General features: G+C 45.5%; 1 protein-coding gene across 1 annotated transcript in view; it reads right to left on the reverse strand.

Annotated features, from left to right (window-relative positions):
• Window positions 1-4639: 4639 nt before the first annotated feature.
• Window positions 4640-19154, reverse strand: part of ntng2a (netrin g2a) — a 135321-nt gene continuing 120806 nt past the window's right edge. Inside the window, exons 6-8 of the mRNA XM_072240105.1 lie at window positions 13995-14162; window positions 8085-8219; window positions 4640-5409 (exon numbers count right to left, since the gene is read on the reverse strand). Of these exons, the coding sequence (XP_072096206.1) occupies window positions 5189-5409; window positions 8085-8219; window positions 13995-14162 (524 nt within the window). The 3' untranslated portion in view covers window positions 4640-5188. The remainder of the gene's footprint in view (window positions 5410-8084; window positions 8220-13994; window positions 14163-19154) is intronic.

Consider the following 19154-nt stretch of genomic DNA (forward strand, 5'->3'; position numbering starts at 1 on the left):
TTAAGTCTGACAATTGCCAGGACTTTTATACAACTGCTAATTGGCGGCATGTGTAATGTTTGATATGGTTTATTGTTGTTGGAATTAAAGTGAGCTGTGGTCTCTGCTTTAATACAAAAATATTGCTGTAACAAGATTGGCGTTACATCAAATTCAGTTCTGTTCCTTGAGTAGTGTTATATGCTGCATGTTGACGAGTCTCTGGTTTTGCCGAAATTTTGGTCACACAAGCATTGCAGCAGAGCAATTATTAAAGAGGTGGCAGGTTCAGGTTGTGACATATAGAATGAATAAACTACAAGAGTCTGTACTAGTCCTGACTGGATTTTTAACCTGCAACGTGTGTGAGAACATTGACTCATTAGGTCAGTCTGTACCGTACAGTCCCTGTTGAGGAATTTGTGCCTCTTCTCTATTGTAAGATGATTAAGAACGAATAAAGATTTAAAGCAAGGTGTATTTATAGAGCTGGGATTATTCTTATTTAAGCCACCTCCTGAGGTTACCTCAGAATTCATATCGTCTGTGTGATTACAAGAGAATGCTATTAATATATGGTTGGGATTTAGAGAACTGCAGAATCAAAGATCGGGAATTTAAACAAAACTCATTGCAACACACACACGAAATGCTGGAGGAACTCAGCAGGTCAGGCAGCATCCATGGAGTGTCGATATTTCTGGCCGAGACCCTTCTTCAGAACTGAGAAGGAGGGGGGAAGATGCCAGAATAAAAAGGAGGGGAAGGGGAAGGAGGCTAGCAAGAAGGTGATAGGTGAAGCCAGGTGGGTGGGAAAAGTCAAAGACTGGAGAAAAAGGAATCTGATAGAAGAGGATAGTGGACCACAGGAGAAAAGGGAAGGAGAAAGGTAAAGGTCAGAGTGGGGAATAGTGAAAGGTGGGAGGGGGCAGGAAATCTGTTAATCAGAAGGAGAAATCAATAGTCATGCCATCAGGTTGGAGGCTACCCAGATGGAATGTAAGGTGTTGCTCCTCCACTCATCTTGTCACAAAAGGAGGACATGGGACACTGGAACGAGAACTGGGATTGAAATGTTTGGTCACTGGGAAGTCCCACTTGTGGCAGATGGTGCGGAGGTGGAGTGCTGGCCCAGGGGGATGATGGTGAGGAAGTGCAGGCAGGGATTTGCTGATTTATTCTGCAAGCGGAGACCATTGTAGCCATTCTCTACACCAGGGATTCCCAGCTTTTTTTTTATCCCAGGTTGGGAACTCCTGCTCTGCACCTTCTCTTTGAGAAAATGCCATGAGCATGCACATTGGGAACCCACTCCACGCCTCAGTTCTGTTGGGATTTGCTATGTAGTGTTTTTCTTAACCAGGTACAGGATGAGTAGTGATGTGGGTCCATCTGTTTTTGGACACTAAAGGGAAAGCAGAATCTCATTTTCTTTCAATATTGTTGTCCCCTGTAATGCCAGGAGTTGTCTCTGTTCTGATGGGTGTAGTCTTCTCCCAGCTCTCTTGGCTAATATTTACCACTCACATAACTAGATTACCTGACACTTATCACTTCATTGCCTTTGGGAGCTTACTGTGTGGTCAATGGTAGTAGGTTTCCTCCATTACAGTAGTAACTAAACTTCAAAAACAAGTAAAGCTCTTTAAAATTGCAAAGCACTGAATGGTGATCCATAAATGCAGACTTTTACTTTTCTTCCTGGTCCTTTCCGAGTTGGTTATTTAAGCACCAAATTCATCAGCATTCATGGTGACGCTAAATAGTAATGAATCAGTCACACTGACTCTCGCCGAGGTGTCCCCCTTTTCTGGTCTGTGTAGGATCATTGGTGAAACTGTGGATAATTCCTGCTTCGCATGGAAGTTGCAAGGGTCTTGTCCTTAAAGGTCAACTCTCTATTCCTCTCCATAGAGGCTGCCTGACTGGCTGAGTTCCTGCAGTGCTTTGTGTGTGTCATTCGTCAAACAGACCTGTGATTCTGTGTATAAAGGGTTGCTCAGGCAGGCACATGATATTGGGCTCAAGGCGACCATGGTGTACAGCACAGTGAGCTTAGCCAGTGCCTGTTCAAACAGCCAGACACCGTAGTGGAAAAGATGAAGTATAATCTTAATGGGTAAAGTTACTTGGCGGCTGGACAGGATGGTGGTGTGGGAAGGAAAACTGGTTTCACCCAGGAGTCTTTTTTTGTTGGGTCACTGGTCTCAGCGGGTGAGCAAGTCAACTTCTGTTTGTTAAATATGCAGGAATTCTCCTGAGGCTGTTACAAACAGGACTGATAAAGACATATCAGGAGGCAGAGCGCATTTGTATTTCCAGAAGAACTTCAATAAATTGCAACAGGATGGTCGCTGCACAAGATGAGTGTGTAGAGATTTTGGGTAGTCTATTAGCTGAGATGGTAGTAGCTAACTAACAGAAGTCTCAGGACAAGGGGGTCATCTTCAGATTGACAACCAGCCACAATGCAACTGGCGTCAGTCCTGAAGCCTCAACTACTTAGCCAAATTTGCTGATGGTATATAGGTAATTGAGTTACCAATTTGTGAGGAGAATAGAAGTTGTTAATGACACAATATATATAAATAAATGAGTGGGCAGGATATTGGCGAGTGTAGTATGGTAATGGTGTAATGTAATAATCCAAAGTCATCTACTTTGGAAAGAAGAGTGAAAATGCAATTCATTTTATGAATGGTGAGACTAAACTATGTGTTACAAATGGATCTGTGGTTCCTAATACACAAAGCACAAGAGGTTATCGTGCTGCTCCAGCAAATACTTAGGAGCGTGGATGGGATGTTGGTCTGTATTACAAGAAACATGGAGAGAGGGTGTGATTCAGTTTTACAGGGTGTAGGTGAGACCACAGCTAGGCGATAGCAACACTTCTGATCTTTGTATTTAAAGAAGGATATACTTCTACTGGGGGGTGGGGGTGATGCTGAGAAAGTTCACTGGGTTGATACCTGGCCTGGAACGTTCAGCATCAGGCTTAATATCACCAGCATACGTTGTGAAATTTGCAGTATAGTGCAATACATGATAATACAGAAAAAAGCTGAATTACAGTGGGTATATCAAATAGTTAAATTAGTAGTTCAAGAGCAAACAAATAGAAGAGTAGTGAGGTAGTATTCAATGTCGATTCAGGAATCGGATGGCAGAGGGGAAGGAGCTGTTGCTGGATTGCTGAGTGTGTGTCTTCAGGCTTCTGATAGGAAGCTGACATATGTAGAGAGGCTGAGCAGTTTGTCGTTGGTCAGTGGAGTACTGAAGAACGAGAGGTAAGCGTTAAAATCTGATTTCACAGGCTTGAGACCAAGAGGATGAAACCGAGAGGGGGGGGGAGGGGAATTCTGGAACTGGGCTGCATAGTTTCTGAATCATACAAAGTTTCAGTAAGTATTTATTTGACAAAGACAAATCTGTGGAGTGGCAGGGTGGAGATATGTCTCTACCAAAGGAGGTGTAAGATGCTCCTTCCCTCCGCTAGCCTGCAGGTCACCTTTGGGCAAGGTGTAGCACCTGCTCAGCCCCCCCATGATTAGGGTCACATGAAGCCATGGGAGCAGGTGGTGGATGGCCGTACGAGAAGTTGGTGCATATCACAAGTCCTGGTTATGCGACCACTGACGCCAGGCAGTCTCTGAAGATAATGGCTGGGATCACCCATCCTGTAAAGACAGTACCCAGAAGAAGGCGATGGAAAACCACTTCTGTAGAATTTGCCAAGAGCAGTCATGGTCATAGACCATGATTGTTCACTTCACACGACATGGCACATAATGAAGGTGATGGAACCTGTGGAATTCTCTACCTCATTGAGCTGTAGAGCTGGAGTCACTGAACATATTCATGGTGGAGATTCAATGAAGGGCAGGGAGCCGGAGAGTGGTATTAGGGCCAAGTTTGAATAGTAGAGCAGGGTTGAAGGGCCATCTTGGTTTATGCCCCTTTTCCTTATGTTCTCCTGTTCATAGTTGCCAGTCAGAGCCGCGAGCTAAAAATTGTGAATTAGAAGGCCAGAACTGCTTATCCCTTTGACATGACAAGTGACCCTCCCATTACAAAGTCACTGTGCCATCAAAAAAGCCTCAGATCCTGATGGGCTTGGATAGGCCAGACGTCCTGGGGCTGAATTTTGCTCACTAGCAGAGTCAGTACAGAGGCTGTGACTCTCTGAGGGCCAGGGATGAATTAGAAGCCACAATGCAGACAACGAATTCTGGATCACCTTCACAAAAGACAGTGGTGATGCAATAAGTCTTTAAAGCAAGAACATTTCTTGTGATGAGACAGAAACTGACAGAAGTGGCCAGCTTTAACTTTTTTCCAGTCCCAATCGTTGAACTGAAACATTAAATTTGCTTATCACGCCCCCCCCCAGCTGCTGCCCAACCTCCTGAATATTTCCTGTATTCCCTATTTTATTTGGCTGTGGGAAAATTGCACTCCCACTTTGCAAATAGACTTGCCAATGCAATGGGCTTCTCTTTCCCCTCTTCCTCTGTTTCAAACCTCTACCTCACCCTAATTTCCTCCTGGTTATGTTTCCTTGATCATGAGTCAGTCTTGTCTTAAAACTTCAGGGCAAAAAATAGAATGCGGATCAATGATGTAACAAGTCAATAGAATGCTGAGCAATGATGTAACAAGTCACTTTACTCTGTTGTCACTGTATAATAAAATGCCATAATATGTTAACATAGAGCAAAAATAACCATTTCTACAAAAGAAGTGTTGAACCTGGTATAATAATACTGCGCGGCATATTATATCACCAGCCGTTCGCACCCTCTAAACCATGCTTGTTGCAAATTCAGCCAATTCCACCCATCCAACTGGTATTTTGCAAACAAATGCAGCCACTAGTGTTTTAGGCATTGGTACATCTAGACAATAGATGAAATTGGATTATGCAGCAAATTTTTGAAGAGTCCATTCTGCAGTTACTCGCCATAATAGTGGGTTTTAGTTCAATCCCCCCCTCCCCGTACGGATTATGAGCAATGTTCACTGTGGGATACGGTACAGACGTGTCAACTTGTACAGTCTCATCATCACCACCAATAGAAACATGGAGCTTTGAAAGTGGCCCGTTCATTGGTGCGGCGCGGAGTCGTCGCAGGAGCCCTCCCGCTCTTGAAGCACCTCAGCAGACTGGACACCCTGGGCCTAAAGTTTACCCACAGACGCCCGTTGACTAGGAGAATGCAGCCACCAGCAGCAGTGTGAGAGCGTAGAGCAGGGCAGTGCCCGGGCCGAGGGATGAGACGGGCGCCGCGTTGCAATCCTCGTCCTGCAGGTCGCATTTGCGGCTTTCGCACAGGACGCCGGTGTAGCCCTTGGGGCAGAGGCAGCGCTGGTTCTGACGGCAGGTCCCACCGTTCTGGCACAGCAGGAGTTCATTGTCGCAGATATTTGCTGAGGGAGACAAAAGGGCAGCTTTTAAGACCGGGAAGGGTTGAGGGGAAGTGAGGTTGAAACTTTTAAAACTGTTATTTCAGGAAGCAGGAGCCGCACACGAAAGAGGGTGGCATGATACTGTAGCAGTTAGTGCTTTGCTTTACAGCCCCAGCAGCCAGGGTTCAATTCTCACTGTTGTCTGTGAGGAGTTTGTACGTTCTCACTCTGACTGCATGGGTTTCCTCCGGGTGCTCCGGGTTTCGCTCCACATTACAGAGTTCTGTGGGTTAATGGGTGTAATTGAGCGGTGTGAGGTCATTGGCCAGAGGGGCCTGTAAACCGTGCTGTACGTCTAAAATTAAATTTAAAGATAAAGAAAAGGTGGAGACACTGAGAGAGTTGAACATTTATGGGGGGAGACGCCAGAATCCGCAGCAACACCCTAAACGCTGGAAGAGATGGATAGTCCAGGTGAAGGGTCTCAACCTGAAAAATCAACTGCCCATTTCCCCCTACAGTTGCTGCCTGACCCGCTGAGTTTCACCAGCTTTTGCTTTGTGTATCGCTCCAGATTCCAACATCTGGGGTTTCTTGTGTCTCCAGTTCTAAGAAGTGATTTCAACCCCTCTGACCTCCCCCAGAAATTATACTGGGCTAGTGCATTTTCCCAAGACATTTCAACTTGGCTGCTGCTACTGTGACACCAGTTAGGAGAGACCTGTGTGTAGCCGTTACTGCCACCTGCTGGTGAGTCTAGAGAACTGGTTTACTCTGGCACTTTTATTTTCTTATAAATTTTGGGCTGTTTTGGTGGAGGTACTAATTTTTTTTAAAAATCAAAGTCATAATAAATCACAATAAAATGTATTTACAAGAATAAACCATGCAATGCATTTTCTTTCTTTCATAGTCAATACTCTCAGTACTGTTTTATTACATTCCTACCCATCAATAGCACTGCTGCTACTCATGATCCTCCCAGGTAGTATATCATTACAATAGTTAATTCAGTGAAGTTACAAGTCGCTCCTATCACAGCCCCTCTTTCCCTCCTGCCTCATCCCATGACATAATGGCATTATGAGGGGCAGGACGTGCCTCACGAGCCTGATTGAATTCTTCGAGGGCATGACAAAACATGTTGATGAAGGTAGAGCAATGGATGTGGGGTATATGGATTTTTCTGAGGTGTTTGTCAAGGTTTCCCATGGCAGGCTCCTCAGAAAATTAGGAGGAATGGCTGCGCAAATTCAGCAGAAATCAAAATTCAGATTCAGAAAAATTCAGGATTGGCTTGCCCGAAGAAGGCAGAGAGTGGTAACAGATGAAGCATATTCCGCCTGGAGATCCAGGACCAGCGGTATTCCTCAGGGACCCCTGCACTTTGTGATTTCTATAAATATCCTGGATGAAGAGGTGGAAGGGTGGGTTAGTAAGTTTGCAGATGACACGAAGGTTGGTGGTGTTGTGAATCCTGTAGAAGGTTGTCATAGATCACAGTGGGACATTGACGGGATGCAGAGCTGGGCTGGGAAGTGGCAAACACAGTTCAATCCGGAAAAGTGTGAAGTGATACACTTTGGAAGGTCGAACTTGAAGGCAATATACAGGGTTAATGGTAAGATCCTTAGCAGTGTGGAAGAACAAGAGGGATCTCAGGGTCCACATCCATAGAGCCATCAAAGTTGCCGCACAACTTGATAGGGTGGTTAAGGTGTATGGTGCGTTGGCCTTCATTAGTCAAGGAATTGATTTCAAGAGCCACAAGTTAATGTTGCAGTTCCATAAAACTCTAGTTAGACCACACTTGGAGTATTGTGTTGAGTTCTGGTCCCCTCATTATAGGGAGCATGTGGAAGCTTCAGAGAGGGCACAGAAGAGACTTCCCAGGTTGCTGCAAGGATTAGAGAGCATGGCTTATGAGGCTAGGTTGAGAGAGCTATGGCTTTTCCCTTTGGAGCCAAGTAGGATGAGAGGTGACTTGACAGAGCAGGTCAAGATGATAAGAGGCACAGATCCAGTGGGCAGCCAGACTTTTTCTTTCCCAGGACAGAAATGGCTAATACAAGAAGGTATACTTTTAAGGTGATTGGAGCAAAGTATAGGGGAGAGGCCAGAGGTAGATTTTAAACACAGAGAGGGATGGGTGCATGGAACGTGCTGCCAGAGGTGGTGGCAGATGCAGATACATTAGGGACATTTAAGCGATTCTTAATAGGCACATGGATGATAGAAAGGGGGAGGGCCATGTGGGAGGGAAGAGTTAAATTGATCTTGAAGAAGGTTAAAAGGTCGGCACAACATTGTGGGCTGAAGGGCCTGTACTGAACTGTACTGTTCAATATTCTACCACAATATCTCTAACTTTTCCCAGTTCTGATGGAAGAGTATTGAGCTAAAAAGTCGAGTGATCTTCCCTCTGCGAATGCTGCCTGACCTTTTAATCATTTCCAGCATTTTCTAACTTTGTCTCAGAGTTCCAACATCTGCCCTGTTTCTTTCCCTTCAGGTTAACTTTGGGTAGCGCCTGTTCCATCTGCCCGCGTTCGGTTCGCACTGTCTCTCGACCTGCTTGGGGTCTGGCCATGGGAACACTTAATGATCTTCAGCAGCTTGTCTCGGATGCGTCAGGGTTGAGATTATTGCTAATGGCCTACCGCAATGCTTCCAACTCTACAGCCACGGTTACTCACGGAAGCAGCCCTGTCTCCAGTGGAATCCTGGTTTACAATCATCACACTTCACGCCCGTTGCTCCTTCCCTACATTCACAGTGTCCAGTCTCATTGCAGCGATCGTGCCTCGATCCGTGTTGATTGCAGTTGCATACTGTTTTTTAAAAAACACATTTTAGTGCTTCAGGGAATATTCAAGACACACTTGCCTCAAACTTGTCCCAGTACAGTGCTGTTTCAGGCGTAAAAAGAAAAAGGGAGCAAAATCTCATATTCCGCCTGGGTAGCCTCCAACCTGATGGCATGAACGTTTATTTCTCCTTCCAGTAAATGTTTTCCATCCCCCTTCCCACTTTGTCTATTTCTCACTCTGCCCTCACCTGCCTATCACCTCCTCCCGGTGCCCCTCCTTCTTCCCTATCTCCCGTGCTCAAATCCCCCCTGCAAGCAACACACACGAAATGCTGGAGGAACCCAGCAGGCCGGGCAGCATTTATGGATAAAAGAACAGTTTACGTTTCCCGCTCAGACTCTCAGGCAGGACTGGAGAAAAACAGCTGAGGAGTAGATTTAAGAGGTATGGGGGGTGAGGAGGAGGATGAGGGAGGGAGGGGGAGGGGAGGGAGAGGGGGAGGGAGAGAAAAGGAAAGAAAGAAACACAAGGTGATATGTGAAACCGGGAGGGGGAGGGATGAAATAAGGAGCGGGGAAGTTGATTGGTAAAAGAGATACAGGAGAAGGGGGAGTCTGATAGGAGAGAACAAAAGGCCATGGATGAAAGAAAAGGGGAAGAGCACCAGAGGGAGGTAGTGGGCAGGCAAGGAGATAAGGTGGGACAGGGAAAAGGGGATGGGGAAAGGTGAAGGGGGGCATTACTGGAAGTTCGAGAAATCAATGTTCATGCCATCAGGTTGGAGGCTACCCAGACTGAATATAAAGTGTTGTTCCTCCACCCTAAGTGTGGCCTCATCACGGTACTGGAGGAGGCCATGGATAGACATATCTGAATGGGAATGGGAAGTGGAATTAAAATGGGTGGCCACTGGGAGATCCCGCTAGTTTCGGTTGGTGCTCGGCGAAGTGGTCTACCAATCAGCACGCCAGTCAGCATCTTTGGAGACATCAGGGCTGGACCTTTCAGCATTTTTACGTATTGCGCTGTACTTATGCCGCAAATAGCAAATTTCACGACAGATGTCAGCGATAGTAAACCCGGTTCTGATTCGGATTCGGGTACCCCTCTGTACTAATCCCATCCGCCGGCACTGTTCTCAATGTCTCGCTGGTTCAATGACATTACCCATTCCAGGTAAATGCTTTGAGAGACTCTGCTTCCATCACCCCTCAAGCGGTGCGTTGCAGATCCCAAACACCCTCCGGGAGAAACTGCTCTTCGTCAGAGAAAGTTTTTACGCCTCACTCCAAACGTCTGCTCTCTGGTGCCAGGCCTCTCCCGTGAAAGTTTGCAGCCGCCCGTTCCGTTGCCTCGTGGCGACAACGGAAGAATCGCCAGAACCGGTCGCTCTCCATCAGACCGGCAGAAATAGCCAAGTTCCCGCGAACTGGGGCGGGTGACAGCGTGTCGCCAAGCTCGGGGACTCACATTGGATTTACAAGGGGAGGGCACACCGCCCCCAGGCTTACGAGAGGCTGGCGGTTCACACCAGTCACTACCTGACAGCGATATTGGTTACACACACAAAATGTTGGAGGAACTCAGCAGGTCAGGCAGCATCTATAGAGAGGAATAAATGGCGACTATTCATTCCTCTTCATAGATGCTGCCAGACCTGCTGAATTCCTTCAGCACATTGTGGAATTCCAGCATCTGCAGAACTTCTTGTGTTAGAGATATCGATTGCCAACGTTGTATTAAAAACGGTTCATTGGGGCAGTCAATTTTTCACTGAGAAATATAATTCACCATCTAAAATGCATGAACAGTGAATCGTCCACCCGTGTCCCCTCTATTCTTTATTCTCTCCTCCTGATCTGCCCAGATTGTTCCGCCCACACCCAACCATCCCCTCTTTCCACCTCGCCACCCACTCGATCTTCACCCACCCACCCACTGGGGGCCCTCCGCTAATGTTCCCACACCGTACCCACCTCCACTTTCTTTCCTATTAGATTCCGTCTTCTACGGCCCTTCGTTCCCTCCGCTCAACACCTTCCAGCCACTGTCGCTCTTCCCATTCTTCCTATCGTCCCTCCAAACTTGAATCTCTTTCCCCACCCTTCCGCTCACCTGGCTATTCTTTCAAGTCTATTTTCTCCACAGATGCTGCCTAACCCGTTAAGTTCCTCCGGGAGTTTGTCTTTTTTTAAACTCCAGATTGCAACAGCATTGTCTACCCTGGATGAGGCCTGCAGACTTACAGCCGGGTCCTGCTGACGGCAGCTTCTGATGAGGTCTCGGGACGGACGTGAGAGCGGTCTCTGAATGACCCACTTCGGGGAAGCTTGCAATGCGGCCAATTGCTGTGCCACTGCCCGACCAATAGATGAGGTTTGGTCCTGTGGACCGGAGGGTCAGCAGCCCCCGTAACTGGAATGAGCCCGAGACTAGCACAAAGGTTAACCCGTGGGAGCGCGATCCCTGAGCCTTTCTGAGGCCAATAATGTGAGGCCCATAGACGTTACAGATCCGATGTAGGGCACATCACCCCTGGCTCCCTTGCCGACTTTCCATAAGGTGGTCCCTGGGCGCGCTTATAGCCTTGGAGAAGATTTTTACACACCCTGTCATCTATTCCGCACGCAAAATCTTCAAAATGAATGATACCTAAAGGAACACACACACAAAATGCTGCAGGAACTCAGCAGGCCGGGCAGCTTCTACAGAAAAGAGTAAACAGTCTACTTTACGGCCTGAGACCCTTCAGCAGGACTTTTCCACATATGCTGCCTCGCCTGCTAGGTTCATCCGGCATTTTGTCTATGTTGCTTGGATTTCCAGCACCTGCAGATTTTCTCTTGTTTGTGATTGGATATAGAAACATTGAAAACCTACAGCACAATACAGGCCCTTCGGCCCACAATGCTATGCCGAACATGCACTTACTTTAGAAATTACCTCGGGTTACAGATAGCTCTCTATTTTTCTAATCTCCGTATATCTATCTAGGAGTCTCTTAAAAGACCCTATCATATCTGCCTCCACCACAGTCGCCAGCAGCCCATTCCACCCACTCACCACTCTCTGCACAAAAAAAACTTACCCCTGACATCTCCTCTGTACCTACTCCCCAGCACCTTAAACCTGTGCCGTCTCGTGTTAGCCATTTCAGCCCTGGAAAAAAAGCCTCTGACTATCCACATGATCAATGCCTCTCATCATCTTATACACCTCTATCAGGTCACCTCTCATCCTCCGTCGCTCCAAGGAGAAAAAGCCGAGTTCACTCAACCTATTCTCATAGTGCATGCTCCCCAATCTAGGCAACATCCTTGTAAATCTCCTCTGCACCCTTTCTATAGTTCCTACATCCTTCCTGTAGTGAGGTGATCAGAACTGAGCACAGTACTCCACGTGGGGTCCTATATAGCTATAACATTACCTCTTGGCTCTTAAACGCAGTCCCACGGTTGAGGAAGGCCAATGCACTTGTATGCATTCTTAACCACAGAGTCAACGCGCAGCAGCTTTGAATGTCCATGAGTGCCCCAAGATCCCTCTATTCCTCCACACTGCCAAGAGTCTTACCATTAATACTATATTCTGCCATCATATTTGACCTACCAAAATGAACCACCTCACACTTATCTGGGTTGAACTCCATCTGCCACTTCTCAGCCCAGTTTTGCATTTGATCAATGCCCCACTGTAACCTCTGACAGCCCTCCACACTATCCACAACACCCCAATCTTTGTGTCATCAGCAAATTTACTAACCCATCCCTCCACTTCCTCATGCAGGTAATTTATAAAAATCACGAAGAGTAGGGATCCCAGAACAGATCCCTGAGGCACGCAACTGGTCACCGACCTCCATGCAGAATATGACCCGTCTACAATCACTCTTTGTCTTCTGTGGGCAAGCCACAAAGCAAGGTCCCCTTGGATCCCATGCCTCCTTTCTTTCTGAATAAGCCTTGCACGGGGCACCTTATCAAATGCCTTGCTGGATATCTAAAGGGCTGCCATCCATTTGTTTAAATAAATGGGTGCCAGAAGTCAGCGTCAATGTTTGCAAGGAAGATGCAAGGAAAAGACAGTATTCCTTGTGACCAGTAAAGCGTGAGAGTGATGAGCCTGGCTATTGTGCCAGAGTAGTGTGAGTAACCTTCTGCATGCGGAATGGCCTAATTCTGCTCCCATGTCATATGGATTTACGGTTAATTAAAACGGACGCCTCTGTCAGTGACCAGTCGGTGGTCGGTACCTAGTCCAACCTGGCTGAAAATCTCGCCAAGGACAAAGTTAGATGTTGAAAGGGAGATGGAGACTGGACCATGGAACATCCAAACCCAGACACCAAAATGAGTACAGAATCCCTACGCCGAAACATGCGTAAAATTGCTCTTTGCCGTATTAGCATAAACATTAACTTTACCACACTCTATTTCTCAGCAGTTAAACAGAGGAATTTCTGAGCACTGATCAGCTCTTGGTCACAGCTGCCAAGATCGAATGTAACCGAGCAAGAGGAAACCCGAATGTCCCCACTTTCTCTGTACCCTTGTCTGGGGAACGCCGCGGACGAGAAGTTTCTGGCGGGGACTGAGCCGCGCAGACTGACTGTGCCGCAGCGACTGGAGAGCAGGGCGCGGCCTCGACGCTAATTGTGGAATACTTTACTGCGACTGGGGTATTTAAATTAATTTCTCTTCTCCTTCTCAATCACACTTGTCAACACAGCTTTGTCAACACGGGGGCGTAAGAAACAGCAGCAACTGTTCTACACACAAAAGAAAACAATGGCAGGGCCAGAGGACCTGCGGGAGATCTTAGCAAACGTTTCACCCGTGAGTCTAGGACAGCCCTTCCTCTGCGCTGTTGTTGAGCCCTTGCTGAGCGAGCCTGTTCACTGTTCAACCCGCACATAGACTGACTGACCGGTCACTGCATAAAATGCTCTGTCAGACACAGGTGAAGGTATCAGAACTGCGGAGATGTAACCGAATCCAAACAAGTGCAGACCTCTTGACATAAGACATAGGAGTAGAATTGGGCATTTAACCAATCGAGTCTGCCCCGTTGTACGATCATGGCCGAATGAGTATCTCTCTCAATCCCATTCTCCTGCCTTGTCCCGTAACCTTTGACATCATTACTAATCAAGAATTTATCAATCTCCGCTTTAAATATACCTAGCGACTTAGCCCTGACAGCCGTCTGCGGCAATGGTTTCCACAAATTCACCTCCCTCTTGAGAAAGAAATACCTCATCTCTTCTCTAAAGGGACGCCCTTCTATTCTGAGGCTGTGCCCTCTGGTCCTAGACTCTTCCACTATAGGAAACATCCTCTCCACGTCCACTCTACCTAGACCTTTCTAGACGTCTCGGGATGTCTGTGCCTAAAGCAATGCCAAATTGAACTAAGTCTTTTCTACCTGTATACTTTCCACATCCTTCCATTTCCTGCACGGTCACATGTCAATCAAAAATAGTCTTAAATCCAATTTCGTATCTTGTTCTATCAACTCCTTAGCAGCCCGTTCCAACCACCTCTTTGTAAAAATACTCGTCCCGCACATCCCCTTTAAACTTTCTCCTCTCTTTTGGATGTCCACTCTTTGACATTTCTGCCTCACTGTTTGCCCCCTAAGTATGCATCTCGTAATTTTATGAAGCTCGAACACTCCAGAGAAAACAACACAACTTCCAGTAAGGAGTATTTTGTAAACTGAGACGAGAGCTGTTAGAGACTGAAGGCTGAAAGAAATTTGTACAATCCGCTTGGAGTTAAGGTCTCTGGTACTGACCAATACAAACATTCTCGTCGTCTAGTTCAGCAGAGGCGTTGCGATAGTAGCCCAGTCGGCAGTGCTGGCAGTGCTGCCCCCTGGTGTTGTGTTTGCAGCTAACGCAAGTCACGATCTTCAGATACTCTATGTAACTGCAGCGATTGGAGTGTCCGTAGCATTCACAGTCTAAAATGGAAAGTGGAGAGAAGGAAGGAAGGAAGATGAAGATAAATCAGAACCAGTGTAACTTCAATACAGCTAGTTCTTGATAATAATTATAGGGATAGAAACGGGGTAATTTACAACTTAAAACAAAAATGCTGATCTGCAAACTCTGAAGAATCTCAATTTCCGAACCAGCTTGTTTCCAAAATAGGACATTTTGCAAAATAAATGTAATGAATTTGTGTAAGTATTTAGTGCATAGGAAACATCGAAAGAATGGTGAAATAAATAATTAATGAACTTTAAAAAAAATGAAACAGAATGAAACGAAAGATGTAAATTTTTCCACAGTGTTCCTTTTTGAAAGCAGTAGTTAAGTTTAAACCCCACGTAGCAAACACAACATTGCGGGCGGCCTTTTCCATCTGTAGGCAGTGCACTCCGGGAAGATGAAGACCAATAATTGTTTGACACAATGAATAGATGATCTTCTGGTTGATGACAAAGCTGGTAAAATCCCGATGAAGGGTCTCAACCCGAAACATTGACTGTTTGCTCATTTTCATAAGAGCTGCATAACCTGCTGAGTTCCTCCAGCAGTTTGTATGTGTGTTGCTCTGGATTTTCAGCATCTGCAGAACCTCTTGGGTTAACAATAGGGCCCGTTCACAATGGCAGGAACTCCAGTGAGATGGTTTGGCTTGGGGAGGGAGGAAGGAGACAGAGAGTAAAAGAGATCAGGAAGAAATCAGGCCTGGGACAACTGAGAGCGGCCGCCATCCTTCCGACCAGTTTCCCACCATTCCTTTCCATTTTCATGGGGGGGGGGGAATACAGAACCAGGTTTGAGACAAAAACAGAGGATGAACCACTTACCTTCACTGGGTCTCTCACCAGGCAAAAATCAAATCCACAAGCAGAATTTTCAACTTGCTGTTCTAAAACAGTCACTTGCAATTTCAATCTTCAGACGCTCAATTCATTACTCGGTTAACAGGCATACTTTGTTTCAAACAGAATAAATAAAGGGTTTCGGATGATCAAAAGCCCAGGGGGCACATAATGTATTCTGTTGCGTATTCTAATTCATTGCTTAGATTGCCAAACACATAATATATACAGTACTATGCGGAAGTCTTGGACACATGCAAAAAAAAATCTGTAAAGCAAAGGTGCTTACAAAAATAATGAAAAGTGTCTACGTATCAAAAATTACTATAAAGAGCTGTAATCGGTGTTTTAAAAAAACTAAATCAAATCAATAGTTGTTGTGACCACCTTTAAAACTGGTTCAATTCTCTTCGGTACACTATGCTGCAGTTTTATAAGGAATTCGGCTGGTAGGTTGTTCCAAGCATCTTAGAGAACTCGCCACCGTTCTTCTGCAGACTTTGGCTATCTCAAGTGCTTCTGTCTCTCCAGGTAATCCCAGACAGCCTCGATGATGTTGAGATCAGGGCTCTGTGGAGGCCGTACCATTTGAGAGCGTATAAAAAATCTAGGGTGCCTAAGACTTTAGCACAGTGCTGTATAACATATACAGAATACTGTATTCTTCACAGCCTTGTCTATATCTTTTGGGCTATATATTTATAGTTCCATAGCTGGCTCAGGAATAAAGAACACTGTGGTCTGAAAGATTCCCTGGTGCGTGAAGCTGAGCCTCAAACTGTTTTTAATTTTTCTTCAAGAAATTAAAGGACAATTCGGTTTTGAAGTAGGAAAGCCCGGTTGGGGGGGGCATTCAAGAATAAAACAGAGGCCATTTGAACAGTCCATCAGTGATCACGTCACTTCACAGCCTTTTCAGATTTAAACCTGACCATACTGCTAAAAATAAAGTTCCTGGTTTGGAAATGATGGCACAAAGTGAGTATGAGATGATTTGTTGCATCTGACCTGCTGGGAGACACCCATAACCTCAGTTATGGTTAGCTAGTCCAGAGGAGGTTCACGGACTTGAAAGGGTTAACGCGAGACGAGCGTTTGATGGCTCTGGACCTATACTCGCTGGAGTTTAGGGGGTGGTGGGGGACTCAGTAAAGCCCATATAGTATTGAAGGGCTTAGACAGAGTGGACGTGAAGAGGATGTTTCTTATAGTTGGGTAGTCTAGCACCAAAAGGCACAGCTCAGAACAGAAGAACTTCCCTTTAGAAGAGAGATGAGGAGCAATTTATTTAGCCAGAGGATGGAGAATCTGTGGAATTCATGGTGACTGTCAAGGCCAAGTCACCGAGTATATTCAAGGCGGAGGTCGGCAAGTTCTTGGTTAGCAAGGGCGTCAAAGGTTACAGGGGAAGGCAGGAGAATGGGGTTGAGAGGGATAGTAAGTTAGCCATGATGGAATGGCGGTGCAGAGTGGACGGGACGAATCGCCTAATTCTGCTCCTATGACTTATGGCCTGTTGGAACGGAAATGAAGGTCTAAAATTTAGACCGCCCTAGTATTCACTGGCTACCGATCATAGTTGCAAATAGAAGGGGGGAAGTGAACAAAATCTAACACACAGAATAACTGTGAGACAATGTAAATGATGCAGTGTCAAACGCTGCTCCAGTATACGTGGACTACTCAACATCGACTATTCTAATTACTTTCCTACCTTTAACACTCCCCTGGGTTGCTTCTGTGTTTGACCTTGGTTGCGACTGAGGTAATTTTTTCACTTTTTCTGGTGCTTGAAAAGTCAAAACAAAAAGTCTTCCATTGTTATCACCGCATGTGATGCTTTAAGGCAAGGTGAGGTAAATAACCGGAAATAAAATCAACAGTCCACTGGCTATATATGGCAGCAGGAATAACAGGCGTGAGAGCTATTAAGTGGTAGATTATTCGTAATTAAGAGAAAAGATATTAGAAAATAAGATTGTTGGGGTACTTTCCAGGGCAGAGATCTGGCGAAGCGAACGTCTTATAGGTGGATTTGATTCAAATGAATGGGAGTACAAATGAGCGGGGATCTGGAAAGCGGAGTTGGCAAAGATAATCTTCAGTGATAACGTGAACACCGCGGCTTCAGTGGTCTCGTACCATCGCAAAACTGCACGATTAAGTCTTAGCAAACACACGGTCGGCTGAATGGTGACGCCCTGTGTTGTAAACATGACGCACGAAATGCTAAGTCACATTCGAGTTTATCGTTATATGCACAAGTAAATGGGAAAAGCTCACTTGCATCAGCATCACATGGCATCATTTAACGGGACAAGGCTGAAATTTAAATACTGTGCTTAATTATTCCTCTTTTGCTGAATAAATTACCATGTTCCGTAAGCTAGATTTTACAATGCGATTTACCATTCTACACACAGGCTGGGCCACGTGTCTAGGGTGCTAAACCCTTGGCCCTTTGAACTTAATTGCCTTTCACAACAGGGCATTTATGGCGGCGGGGCCGGGGTTACATTGATGCCAATGGTTGGTGGTGGGGGGGGGGGCGTTGGGGTGTTAATACCGACGTGCATCACAAACTAAGTGAGGAACAAGTAACTTCTGAAACTTTGCCACATCTCCCGACCGGAATTGAGCTTCACTCGAGCGAACACTTGACGATAAAGATACACCATGTTTGGGCGTGAATCCAAACGTAATTACTGCATATGCCCAATCCTTCCGGACATTTATTTAAAATAAAACAGGCCATCGTTTCTAAAATACGCAGAAACGTTTATTTATCCCCGAACGGACTTTTCAGGATTCAATTTATGAATTTGATAATCATTATCCCCAACAAATCCAGATTACAACAAAGTGTCGTTATCAACGGACCACGGATGAAAAAATGCTACTTATCCCTACTTTCCCCGAGTGTTTAGAAATATAAAAGGTTTCTTCATTTTGTCTTTGTAGCAGCATTATAACCCCGGTGTCAAATTCCCAAGCCTACCCAGCGCGTAATAAATAACTGGTGGTGGCTTCCAGGGTTCATTAAATTATAACGTCACCTGTTCTACTAGAAGAAGCACGTTTTTAGACCATAGGAGCAGAATTCGGCCACTTGGCCCATTGAGTCTGCTTCGCCATTTCATCATGGCTAGTCCAATTCTCCTCTCAGACCCAATCTCCTGCTTTCGCCCTGCATCCCTTCACGCTCTGACCAAACAACATCTATCAACTTCTGCCTTAAATACACATAAAGACTTGGCCACCACAGCTGCCCGTGGCAACGAATTCCACAGTTTTTTAAAGAAATACAATTAATGAAGTACATTTAATTCGGTTAACGATGTGTAACTTGTTTGTACTTTTTAATTTGTATCATTATCCGTGCAATTCGCAGGGAAAATCAGTTCTGCTACATTTAAAAGAGATTTAACTTTTTCTTTCAATAAGAAAATCTAAAAAGTGGACAAGAGGTCAGCCCGTGTTCTAAGCAACTCGCGTAGGGATTTTTCACTGGGGCTGAAAGGGGAGAGTTTAAACTAAATCCGGGATGTACTCGTGCTTTCTGATTGGATTGAATCTGTTTCCAGCATTTTCGGTATTTGATTCGGATTCTGTATTTTTAAGAAACTGTGGCATCTACGTCGACACAAAAAAAATCGCTCAACACCACAGGTAGGAAATCGTAAGTCCTATGTTCACAATAGTTTGAGAGGGCTAACGTCTCCGTTTACCCTGTAGCCGAACTCATCTCACGTTTAAGATGCAGCTTTTAACAAAAGACGGGAGCTTGCATTTCGTGCAATGGAGACTGGCTCTATTAAAATGTTAATAATTATAATTCTCCATTTAAAAGAGTAACTGAAGAGTCTAATTGTTTAAAATAACCCGAGGAGGCAGATTAAATATCCCCGCCTTCACCTTTCCAAATGTTAATCTGTTGATAGTTTATTAAAACGTTTCGGTTTAATGCTTTGTTATTTATCATTTAGCAGATTGGATCTGCGGTAAATGTCGGGAGTGTTTTAAGCCTCCTGAATCCTCGCATTAATATAACTATGTCCGACCTTTCTCTGTCTATTTTGCCATTTGATGTCCCCTACCGCCTGCTTTCTGGCACCATGCCCG

The sequence above is a fragment of the Mobula birostris genome, chromosome 22 (genome assembly GCF_030028105.1).
Source record: "Mobula birostris isolate sMobBir1 chromosome 22, sMobBir1.hap1, whole genome shotgun sequence".
Lineage (NCBI taxonomy): Eukaryota > Metazoa > Chordata > Chondrichthyes > Myliobatiformes > Myliobatidae > Mobula > Mobula birostris.